The 11,676-nt window shown below is 40.4% G+C and overlaps 1 protein-coding gene across 2 annotated transcripts; it reads left to right on the plus strand.

Annotated features, from left to right (window-relative positions):
- The first annotated feature begins 1,629 nt into the window (after window positions 1-1,629).
- Window positions 1,630-9,879, plus strand: nmt2 (N-myristoyltransferase 2). 2 transcript variants are annotated; one of them, XM_026185538.1, is made up of 12 exons: window positions 1,630-1,920; window positions 2,238-2,352; window positions 3,026-3,167; window positions 3,618-3,736; window positions 3,823-3,914; window positions 4,001-4,117; window positions 4,229-4,399; window positions 4,847-4,955; window positions 5,051-5,221; window positions 5,305-5,472; window positions 6,847-6,984; window positions 7,408-9,879. In XM_026185538.1, the coding sequence occupies exons 1-12, from the start codon at window positions 1,808-1,810 to the stop codon at window positions 7,426-7,428; spliced, it is 1,476 nt and encodes a 491-aa protein (XP_026041323.1). In that variant the 5' UTR covers window positions 1,630-1,807; the 3' UTR covers window positions 7,429-9,879. The 2 variants fall into 2 exon arrangements, with proteins under 2 accessions (XP_026041323.1, XP_026041322.1); XM_026185537.1 differs by having other exon boundaries at window positions 1,632-1,920; window positions 2,235-2,352.
- Window positions 9,880-11,676: the final 1,797 nt, after the last annotated feature.

Raw genomic sequence — 11,676 nt, forward strand, 5'->3', positions numbered from 1 at the left:
CTGAGTGTGCATCTGTTTGCAAAATTAAACCTCTATATCTCTTTATACGCTAATCCAGATAGTAGTTAAAATGTATTCATATGGGCCACTTTATTGGGTACACCTTGCTAGAATCAGCTGGGAGCCCTTTTTGCTTTCAGGTGGCTGCATATCCATGATGGGAATCTCCGGTTACACCATTGTTTGACGATATGATCTTTGTATTAAGGTGCACAACGGCTTCCAAGAAGATGTCCCGCACACCTTTACACTACCAGCCTGAACCGTAGAATCAGGATGGCTCGATGCTTTTGTGGTGTTTACTCCAAATTACGTCATTACCATCTATGTTGCAGCAGAAATCAAGACTCACTAGGCAACGTCTCCCAATCTTCTGTTGTCCAGTGTTGGACTGTATACTCACTTTTTTTGTTTTTAGCTGACTGTGTGGTCTTCTGCTTCTGTGCTTCTGCATATCTTGGTCATAACGAGTGGTTATTTGAGTTGCTATCAACTCAAAGCAATCTGGCTATGACCTCTGGCCTCTTCATCCAGAAAGCTGCCGCTCACTCGACCATTCTCTGTAAACTCTATAGAGATGGTTGTGTGGAGAAAAATCCCAGTAAATTGCCAGTTTTTTTTAAAGAAACTGTTAAATTGACCTGTCTAGACCAGCCTGTTTACACACAGGGTGGTTCCCGGTGTCAGGTTCACTTAAATCACTTTTCTTCTCTATTCTGATGTTCGGCTTGAACTTCAGCAGGTCATCTTGATCATGCTTGCATTCCTAATTGCACCAAACCGCTGCCATTAGATATTTGCATTACAGAGTAGGTGTACCTAACAAAATCGCCGTTGAGCGTAAATTAATGTCCTTTCTGAGGGTAATTTTCACCATTTTTTTAAAACAAATTTATTTGTAGTACTTATCATTATAAAGCTTGAGAACATACAATGGTAAAAACATTTCTCATCTTTATTTTCAGATAGGTCAGATATCTACAAAAACATATCAGTTATACCTCCATGGTCCTGACTACAGCCTTCCATAAGGACACCAACACTCCCAGACTCACTGAGGATGGTTTTTATTAACGGATTAATTAGATTAACTTAAGTAACTGATCGGGATCTGTGTGTTTTTATATGTATTTGATATAAGAAAACTGAATAATCCTAAATGATATCAAATCCCCGAAGTTGCTGTCTAAAACATGCCTTATGCAGCGCAGAGTTGTTATATTTTTGTACATTTAAACAGGTATTTTTATTTAATTGTAACCTTTAGGCTTTTTGTTTCTTCTGCTACATCATCAATTCTTTTCCAGGATGGTTTTGTTTACCTAATTTAAATGTGTTTAAAAATGTTGAAGTAGCAAAAAGTGCTACTTTTCACGTGTTTTTCTCATTGATAGTATGAATTTAGAACACACTTGCTGATAGTCCAGCAGATATCCCAGTATCTAGTTTTAAAAAACTGACAATTTATTTTTACTTTGTATTTTCTTATTTAAAAAAATAATTTTAGATTTTTGTCTTTTTTTTATTACCTGTAATTTGTAATATGTATTTATTTTCCCTCTCAGTATCAGAAACAAGTGTCTAAAGTGTCTATAACATTTAAATGGCTATATGTTTGAAATAAGGTAAAAGTCTAGTTTGGGTACCACTTGGCTTCATGTTAAAGGCAGCAGCTCAGGTCTGAGTTCCCGCCTTTGGCCTCTAGGCGGCGCGATTTCCTTCGACATTTTCTTTGTTTTTTCCATCTCTCGCCCGCTCCCCGTTAGCTCTGTTAAACGGTGGCTGACTATATTTTTAAAACATTTTTATGATGGCGGAGGACAGTGAATCCGCAGCCAGTCAGCAGAGCCTGGAGCTGGACGACCAGGACACCTGCGGGATAGACGGAGACAACGAGGAGGAGAATGAGCATATGCAAGGGTGAGGGGTGGCCTGTCCGGTCGGCTCGGGGAAACGCAGTAATGATATTCCAGGCAGCCTGCTTGTGAGCGGCTAAGGCAGTGAGCCTGCTAGTATTAGCAGACAGCAAACACAGGCCGTCTTGAACTGTTTATAACGTTGTGACCTCTTTAAAGCTCTCCGACTGAATGACATGGCGGGCAACCATTAAGACAAACCGCTAGCTAGCTAACGTTAAGTAGCTGAGCTGTCATTCGTTGCTATGGTAGCTAACGTTAGCTCTGTGTGCGGGTCTAGCCAGCATCCATCCTCATCGTTTGTTTTCATGTCTGTAGCAGTCCAGGGGGAGAGCTGGGGGCCAAGAGGAAGAAGAAGAAGCAGAAGAGGAAGAAAGAGAAGCCAAGCTCGGGGGGAGCCAAGTCTGACTCTGCCTCGGACTCTCAGGAGATCAAGGTGTGATGGTGATGATGACCCAGTGAAAAGAGTGCACACACCCTTTTTTTTAGGGCAGGGGATACAATACAAAACAAGGTTCTTTTAATATCCTGAAAATAAAAGAGGAGGGGTAAGAAAAGGGAAAGCAACAACCCAGAATTCAGCTTGTTTGCCGTCAATGTGTCATGGTCAGTAAGGTTTTTCCAGCCTTGGCATGCTCCCTGTTTGTATTCTGTAATGAGGTTCTAGAATGAGGTAGTTTATTTTGCTAAAAGGATATATCACAAACTTTTAGCCAGCTGTGAGATTTCTACATACTGCATGCTGCTTTAGAAAAATAAACAATAACTACATCCAGACTCTGATGTTCTGATCGGATGAAGAAAGCAAATCAAGCTTAACCAAATGATTTAATGACAGGGACTGTCATATTTGGGTTTTTGCATTTATAATTTAAAGATCATTGACTTCATCAATCATTTATACAGTGACATGATTAATCCGGTTTCTCTTGCTCAGTGGGAGTATAGTGTGTAGGAAAAGACCTGTGTAAACATGACTATAAGACTGTTTATTTGCATGCACTCTGATGTTGCCTCTCGTCTACATTTAGATTATTTAAAGCATCCAGTGTTTGGTTGAGTGATACAGACATTAAGTAATCTGTGTATGTGTGCCCGCTTTAAATCAGAACCCTGGGCTGCCCATCCAGAAGCTGCAGGACATCCAAAGAGCTATGGAGCTGCTTTCCTGCCAGGGTCCAGCAAAGAGTATAGATGAGGCAGCCAAGCACAAGTACCAGTTCTGGGATACTCAGCCTGTCCCAAAATTAAGTAAGTACTTAGTTAAATTCATTTAAATGAACTGCACTCCTGTTTAAATTGGTATTATTTCCTCTGTCAACAGAAATTATTTTTCTTTCTGCACCAGCGCCATCTGCTGGTTTTATCTCCTCAGTCTGCTGATTTAGGCCAGTATCTTAGAAACATGTCAGCTGCAATGTACAGTAGGGGTCCATGCATTCCCACTGGGCATGCTCAGCAGCATTAGATCAAGCTGTTTCCATAACAGCCATGACCCAACGAGTCAGGCCTTTGTGCAGCCACAGGCTGTGGGGGTTGACGCAGGACAAACAGCAGCAGATTTATATAAAGTCTGATGCCATCAGCGGTTTTGTGCATTGCTCACAGTTTAAGGACATGGAGTTTTATGAGGTCCCGTGGAAGTGTGGTGATTGGAAGACAGTTGCAAACCTTTGACAAAAGGCTGTGCTATTTTTGTAGATGAAGTTGTGACGAGTCACGGGCCAATTGAGGCTGACAAAGAGAACATCAGACAGGAGCCATATTCTTTACCTCAAGGCTTTATGTGGGACACTTTGGATCTCAGTAATGCAGATGTTGTAAGTGCAGTCTTTGTTCAAAATACACCAATGAGATTAATCAGATTAATCAAAACAGAATGATTTATTGTCACGCTCTTTTGCAGCTGAAGGAATTGTACACGTTGTTAAATGAAAATTATGTGGAGGATGATGATAACATGTTCAGATTTGATTATTCTCCAAACTTTCTTAAATGGTAAGCTTCTTCATGTTTATCACATGATGCAGTACAGTAGCTTTAAATGTATGCGGTTATAATAAAAAGATTTTTTCCCCTCTCAGGGCTTTACGTCCACCTGGCTGGTTACCACAGTGGCATTGCGGAGTGAGAGTGTCTTCAAATAAGAAGCTCGTTGGCTTCATCAGTGCCATCCCTGCAGATATACGAGTCTATGATACGTGAGTGTTCATTACTTATTGTATGCATTTGAGAACAGCAGTGATGGGGAAAGTGTTTTACTCATTCAATCCATCCTTTTGTTTCTTTTCTTTTCTCGCTTGTGGCTCCAGGCTGAAGAGGATGGTAGAAATCAACTTCCTGTGTGTTCATAAGAAGCTGCGTTCAAAGCGCGTTGCTCCTGTGCTCATCAGAGAGATAACAAGGAGAGTGAACTTAGAAGGAATATTTCAGGCCGTATACACCGCTGGAGTTGTGCTGCCTAAACCCGTGTCTACATGCAGGTATGTTATTCACTAGTCACACATGTTAAAATATATAAAACAAGGCACTCTCTTTTCATATAAAATTAAAATACCTTTATACTCATGGCATGGTCATATTTAACTTAAAGCTCTGATGGGGGAAAATTGAGTCTACTCTGAATCTTTTCCACCAGTAAAACTCCACCAGTACTTTACTGGTCAAGTTTTCCACTCTTAACCATAGGTTTGCTATTGGTGGAACAACACTAGAAAGATTCAGCCATTCAGTGCCATGAGAATATAAGCATTTTAATTTTTTAATGAAACAGAGTGCCCTGGTGTTTGTTTGTTTTTTGATATGTTAGCTTATACGTATCTCTTCTAAAGAGCACATCTAGTGGAAGTGTTTTGAATTCAGGAAGCACTCCTTTTTTCTTTTTAATCTTGGTCTCCTGTTTTGTTTTTTTGGGTATTTTTTATCCCCAGGTACTGGCACCGCTCTTTGAACCCTAGAAAGCTTGTGGAAGTTAAATTTTCCCATCTGAGCAGAAACATGACCCTGCAAAGAACCATGAAACTCTACAGACTACCAGATGTAAACACTTACACTCATAAGTCCTGCATCTCACTGTTCCTCTTGATAGCAGGAACTCTTAGAGATTTTCATTTTGCTCTCTCCACCCTGTGCAGAGCACCAAGACTCCAGGTCTGCGGCCGATGGAAAGGCGCGACGTCGGTCAGGTTACTGAACTGCTACAGAGATACTTGAGACGTTTCCAACTTGCTCCTTCTATGGGAGAGGAGGAGGTGGCTCACTGGTTCTTACCACAGGACAACATAATTGACACATATGTAGTAGAGGTGTGTGGATTCAGATTTGCAGCCTGATGTTGATGGCTCTTCTGCACTTAAAGTGACATTGTTCTTGTTTTTATTTCCCTCAGGGTGCTGGTGGCATTCTCACAGATTTCACTAGTTTCTACACTTTGCCCTCGACTGTGATGCATCACCCTCTCCATAGGAGCCTGAAGGCTGCTTACTCTTTTTACAACATTCATACACAAACCCCGCTACTGGACTTAATGAATGATGCACTGATCCTGGCCAAACTGGTAATCTTACTTTCTGCTTTTAAACACTTGCCAGTACCAAAGACAACAGCTGATGAGATCAGTGACATAAACATAAACAGCAACAAGAAGACGCACGTGTGAGGAGGAAAAAATGGCACAATACAGACCAGACTGATTATATAGATGGATAGATATTTTATTTTATGAATACCAAGATGGTTTATGTACTTTTTTTTTTCTTTTTTTTTTAAACGCAAAGCCTTATAAATCATTGGGAGTCAGTGATGTTTGGTTAGATAGATGAGGAGTGAGAGTATGATCCAACATTTTACTTGTGCAGTAGAGGATAAAAGTGAGAGAGACTGACCCGGTCTGATCTTTATTTATTTGAGGCCAGAGCAGGGCTCTGTGCTGAGAACCAAGTTCCATGGTAGTTTTCTATTATCTCAAGTCACTTCCTCTAACATCAGCACTCAAGTTGATTCAGAGTTTCTGGATCTAGATACAAGGACATCTGACCAGTCAAACTTTTTATTGTACCGGAAGCTGAGTGTCTGATTTTACAAATGAAGAGTAAACTGTAATATTAGAAAATATGAAGAGGCTACACACAATAGAGAATGCAGGTGACACAGCTTCTGCAGAAAAGTCAGGGGTGTGAGAGGAAAAACAAAGTTTAGCCTATTTTGATGGCAGAAAGAAAAGCTGACAAAAATGCCAGTTGTGTGAGTTAACAGACTTACTAATATCACAACTTTACCATTAAGAAACACGAGAATCTGATGGGTTATAATCAAGTAGTCCAGTGTTCAGATTTGCATATCGTGGTCTTGTTTTTTGTTTTGCTTTATTTTGTTTTGTTTTTTTTCAGCTGCACCCTCCATGGTGTTGAATAGTCTAAGAGCATGTAAAGAACAAACACAAAAACAAAATTCAAATGTAGACTTAGGCTACCTGCGACTGATATGAAGTCAAGTAGAAATGGGTGTCCAGATTATATTCATGATATTATTGATTAAAAAAACTCAAGAAATAAAATTGAACGAAATAAACTGTATTTATTACTAATAAAATGAATGGTGAAGCTATTTTCACAAGACTTGATCAGTCAGTAGGCAATATAACTGGAATATAACTCAGGTTAGGTTTGCAGCACAAGTTACTATGGCGATGTACCCTGAGAAGAAGTGAACCACTTTCATAGTGCAGAAAACTCAGGGGTAACCCCCAAGGTTACTGGGATAAGCTAAAATCCTGCTGCTTCGTAGTACGGGCCTGGTGTCAACCAGCTGGCAAGGCTACTCTGAGCTCTGCATACAAACGCAAACTGAGAGCAGGGTTTCCCCAGATACTTTTGATAATTTTCTTGCTGCTGTGTTAGTTATCATGGTGTTTGTTCTTTGTGTTTAACAGAAAGGTTTTGATGTGTTCAATGCCTTGGACCTAATGGAGAATAAGGTGTTTCTGGAGAAGCTCAAGTTTGGGATAGGAGATGGAAATCTGCAGTATTACCTCTACAACTGGAAATGTCCCCCTATGGACCCTGATAAGGTCAGTCTCAGGTGGTAATCACACACCAACTATTGGTCAGCATCCTGTGATAAGACTCCATGACAATTAGTGGAAAAAGTGGAAATAGTCTTTGGTTCAGATCTCAGTAGAGCTGCTTCTTGTGCCTGATTGTGCAAGCTTCACAGTCAAATAAGTCTATAGCTTTGAAGCAAATCCACAGAGGCCTGATAAGGAGAAATCATCCTCTGACATGATTGAGTATGCCTTAGATCATGGAAGCCTAGTTTTGATTGGGAAAAAACACAGGACTTTTGGAACAATGTCCTTTTGACAAATTAGACCAAAGTGGAGTTTATCAGTGCAAACACCTCATACCAGCAGTCAAGCACGGAGGTAGAGGGTGATGATTTGCAATTGCTTTGCTAGCCTATGATCATAAAAAGTTTGATCTGTGTGTTTCAGGTTGGCCTGGTCCTTCAGTAGCAGCTCTCTTCACGGCAGCTGCATAAACTCGGGAGGCTCTCAGCGATCTCTGGAAATACCTTACCTGGACACGCAGGTGGCCCGAGCTAGACAATGAGAACTGCGACAGTAAATCCAACCTGGCGCCCGAGTGGAGCTTTCACTCGGCACTTGTATCATCAAAAACATTCTCAGTTCACCCGGAGGTGAAAACTCTTAAACCATCCAACATCCTGAATGTGAAGTCATGCTATGCCTGAGATACTCATACGACACAACGCTCCTGACATAAGCGCTCACGTTTAAAACACACACACACCGGTCTGACACTCGAGGATGCCTTGACATTGTGTATTCTGTTTTAAGTTCTTCTTCCTCAGTAGACACCAATGGACCGGCACGTCATTTAACTTTACTTACGTGGAACTATGTAAATGATAATCAACTAAGCAAGCAAGACCTGACATAATTAACAACTGTTGTAATTTTATTTATCCTGTCCATACAGTTACTGTTCCCAAACCCCTTTCTTCTCCTCCTTTCTGCTCCTGCTGCACTTATTTTTGCTCCAGTTTCATATCAGTGCGGTCAGTCGAGTGTCTCTGCTGGCTGTTTTGGGCCTCAGTAGAATTAGAAATGCTGATCTTAACTTTTAAAATGACAAACTGCAAACACTGAGAGGGAGGAAAAAAGGATTCATCCCACTGGTGCATTGATATACATGTGCTTTGTTAAAGAGCATATGGTAGTTAATTGTACATTTAAAGGCAGATCATATTTATTTGTGTAGTGTGAGTTTGAGGGGTTTGGGAGGGCTGATCCAAAGTATTCTCCTCATGAGTAGCTTAGAAGTCACCAAGTTTGTTCAAAGTGTTTGGGGGTTTGTTTATTTTTTTTAATGAATGTATTGCAGAGACGAAGCACAATTACTCCGTTCTTAAACATACAAAATAAATGGGTCCTCGTTTTAAATCAGATCGGATTGCCCTAGAATCTGAACAGCCATGTTTTTTTTATGAAAGACGGGCGCAGTTTTCACCTTATAAAACCGTTTCTAGAGCTGGCGTTTTTTAATACATTAAAACAACATGTTTGGTTGTACACTCTTTGTAGTAACAAACCCAAGCGTAGGGTTGTTTGCATGTCAGTGGTGTGCTGTCCAGTTAGTAAAGCTGTTCAGTTAGAAGTAATAGGAGCTGGTCTGGTCAGTGCATAAGCAGGGCAGTGAGAATGACGCCGGTGAACGTGGGGAAAAACTTCGATTTTATACAAAAAAATTTAAAGTTTCTGTTTAGAGCCAGGTTTAAAAAAAATGAGGTTTATTTACTATGGAAGGACTCTGTTCAGCAGCGGTTAAAGCAAACAGGGCACATCTTCTGTTACTTTGGTCACTGCCACCCACAGCAGTGGATAAACTGCTCTGTGCTTATTAAACAAAGGACTTGTTTAATCACGGGTGCAGTGGCATCAGCTTGAAGTGTCCTCTCCTCCAGATCCGCTTTCATTGACTTCTCTGGGTTTATTTTTTTTAATGATACTGTATTTTGTGTATGTTTGTTTTTTTTCTACATGTGTTGTGCAGCTAAGTGCGTGAAACGGTTGTGATATTTATAACTGTACCTTCTTTTTCTTTTTTTTAATGTCTTACATCATTTCTTTCCTCCTTTTCAGTATTTAAAACAAACATCACTGTCAGATTTGTGATTTAAGAGCTGGATGAGGATCTTTGATAAAACTGTTTTATTTTTTTGTCTGTGGTGGAGCTGCTGGTTAATTTAAATGTTCTAGTTCTTTAATGTTCACGGGGCTCTGCGTAACTTGCAAGGTAAAGAGGCTGCTTTTTATTTTAATGACTTTATTGTTAATATTTGATGTACTTTTCTAATCATCCCTTTATAGATTAGCCAGAAGAGGATAAATATTTGTCCTGTTGGTGCTTCAGGGCTCAAAGATGTTGTTGTTCTTTTTAAAAATCACTTAAAGGTTGAATGACGTTATCTTCTACAAACGTGTTCCTGGCATTAATTTAACTGAGAGTGGGTCGCTGGGTCAAAGCTGTGTGCCTCATGGATGTTGCTGTGTCACAGATGTGTTGCTTGCAGCTGTCTGAATGAACTGTGAGCATGTCTGTTTCGCTGCTGCATTGATTTATAGCATCAATGTTTCTAGCCACGCCCTTTAGCGAGAACTCTGTCAGAAGTACCTGCCTTATTTAAAGGTTGTTTTTTTGTTTTTTTTGTTTTTTTAAGGTTTGGAGGTGGGGTGAGGGAGGGTGTACTTTTGAAATGTCATAAAGCTTTCTCTAACTGAAGAACAATATTTTTATTCGATTCCATTGTAAGCTGTGAAAAAGCTGAAGAACTTGTACCAGCATCATTTAGACATGACCCCATGCAAATAACAATCTGTTTCAACACACGTCGGCTATACCAGCATGGATATTTGATTGAATAAACTCACTTTAAAAAGGAACACGAGTCATGACTCCTTTGTGACGCACTGCAGGAAACACTTTTTCACAGCACATATTTTGAATTTAAGTATTTGTAATTCAGGCACCACAGTGGTTAGCACTATTGCCTCACAGCAAAAAGGTCCTCAGTTCAATTCCACCATCAGGCTGGGATCTTTTCTATTTATTAATACTAATTTTATTAGAAATAAGTAATGGAGCTGATATTTTGTTTGGGATGTGTGGTGTTATGTCTGTGTCTGCAGAGGCAATGTCATTTCCTGCAAAGGATTAATAAAGGATCTTTCTATCGATCTTAATCTTTCCCCTCCAGCCATCGATTTTCTGCTTATCCGGGTCACGGGAGCAGCAGTCTAAGCAGAGGCACTCAGACCTCCCTTCCCAGGAGGGCATCAAGACATTCCCAATTCAACCAAGTGATGTAATCTCCCAGTACCTTTGTCCATCTATAGATATTTACAGCAAACTAAACTTGGAAAATGATCATTAAGTTGGCTCATTTTTGCCTATGAGGTCTAAAACTTCTGCTTACATTTCAACATGAATGTACTACTACTTTCTACTTAGTACCCGAGTAATCCAGCAGAACAGCTCCAAGATGGTGGTGGTGTAAAGGCAGCCCTCTCTATGATATAGAGGAAATATATTTCATTTGAGGGTCAAATATTACAAGCTCCATTTAAAACAAACAGCACTATCAAAATACCAGGAAAAACGTAATTGCCTTTATAAAAAACAATGTGTGCAGACCAGCTTTAATTGTGGACAAATTGAAATTCAAACTTCAGTCAGGTATAAATATACCCAAACGGTATATTTATTTTTTTTCTTTCCACCAAAGTAAATATGATTCAATAGATTTTTGTAATTCCACGAAAAATCACCTTGCCCGGTGGGCCGATGGCCAGTCCAGCTATGGTCATTACGAGGGAAATTTCTTTTGCAGTTTGTCTGAAAAGATGGACTTGCGCTTCGGGATCCTTTAAACATCATCAGGCGCGTTGCTACGCGCTGTCTGTCCTGTCTGTGAGCTCACAAAGCAGCAGTACGGGGATGAATGACGTCACACACATGGATCCTCTGTCGGAATATAGTAAAACCGAGGACGGTTGGTTAGTTGGCTTAGTCCTCCTTTGATCGAATCAAAGGATCAAAGGATCGAAGAGAGCTGACGTCATGGCTGACGTCACGGTCGCTGCCAGAAAAATCTATAAATAGACCCCAGTTTCTTTAACTCGGCATTTCAAGAAACACCTTGTTGTTTTCGCAAGCCAGGAATCCTTGGGAAAGAGAACAGTTTAACACTGAAATTATTCAGTTAGCGGTTTTGTTTTGTTTTTTGCGAAACTTTTATAGAAATGTCACAGGAACCGTCCAGCAATTCAGTGTCTCACAGAGAAACGAGAGAGGAAGGACCGTCCAACTCAGGGGAGAGAGGAATAGTCCAGGGCATGGAGCCCAAAAAGAAAATTCGCATAAGCGAGATAGAGGGGGTGCCCGTAAAGATAACACTGCAGATTGGAGCACTTGAGCAAAATGTGCATGAACTTGAGGAAACGCAAGAGTTTCTCCTTGAACAGAACAACACCATTGTTGTTCAGCTGTCCAAGGCTGAAAGCGAGAGAAATGAACTAAAGAAACGGAATGCAGATCTCGAGAAAGCTTTGAAAACTATTAAGGGTCAAGTGGAAGAATTACAGTTTTCAAAAACCAAAAATGCTGCTGAACCTGAGGGACTTGAGACTCCTGTTGCTCAACCACCTCAGGATGAGGTTCAGGGTACTGGTATGTGGCAT

Source organism: Astatotilapia calliptera, chromosome 11 (assembly GCF_900246225.1).
Source record: "Astatotilapia calliptera chromosome 11, fAstCal1.2, whole genome shotgun sequence".
NCBI classification, from domain to species: domain Eukaryota; kingdom Metazoa; phylum Chordata; class Actinopteri; order Cichliformes; family Cichlidae; genus Astatotilapia; species Astatotilapia calliptera.

What these genes read in the sequence shown, in the direction of transcription:
- nmt2 (XM_026185537.1), top strand. Translation starts at nt 1,808, where the DNA reads ATGATGGCGGAGGACAGTGAATCCGCAGCCAGTCAGCAGAGCCTGGAG. An exon ending in ATCTCAGTAATGCAGATGTT is followed by an intron (nt 3,737 to 3,822) that starts GTAAGTGCAGTC and finishes GCTCTTTTGCAG; the next exon opens with CTGAAGGAATTGTACACGTT. An exon ending in AACTCTACAGACTACCAGAT is followed by an intron (nt 4,956 to 5,050) that starts GTAAACACTTAC and finishes CACCCTGTGCAG; the next exon opens with AGCACCAAGACTCCAGGTCT.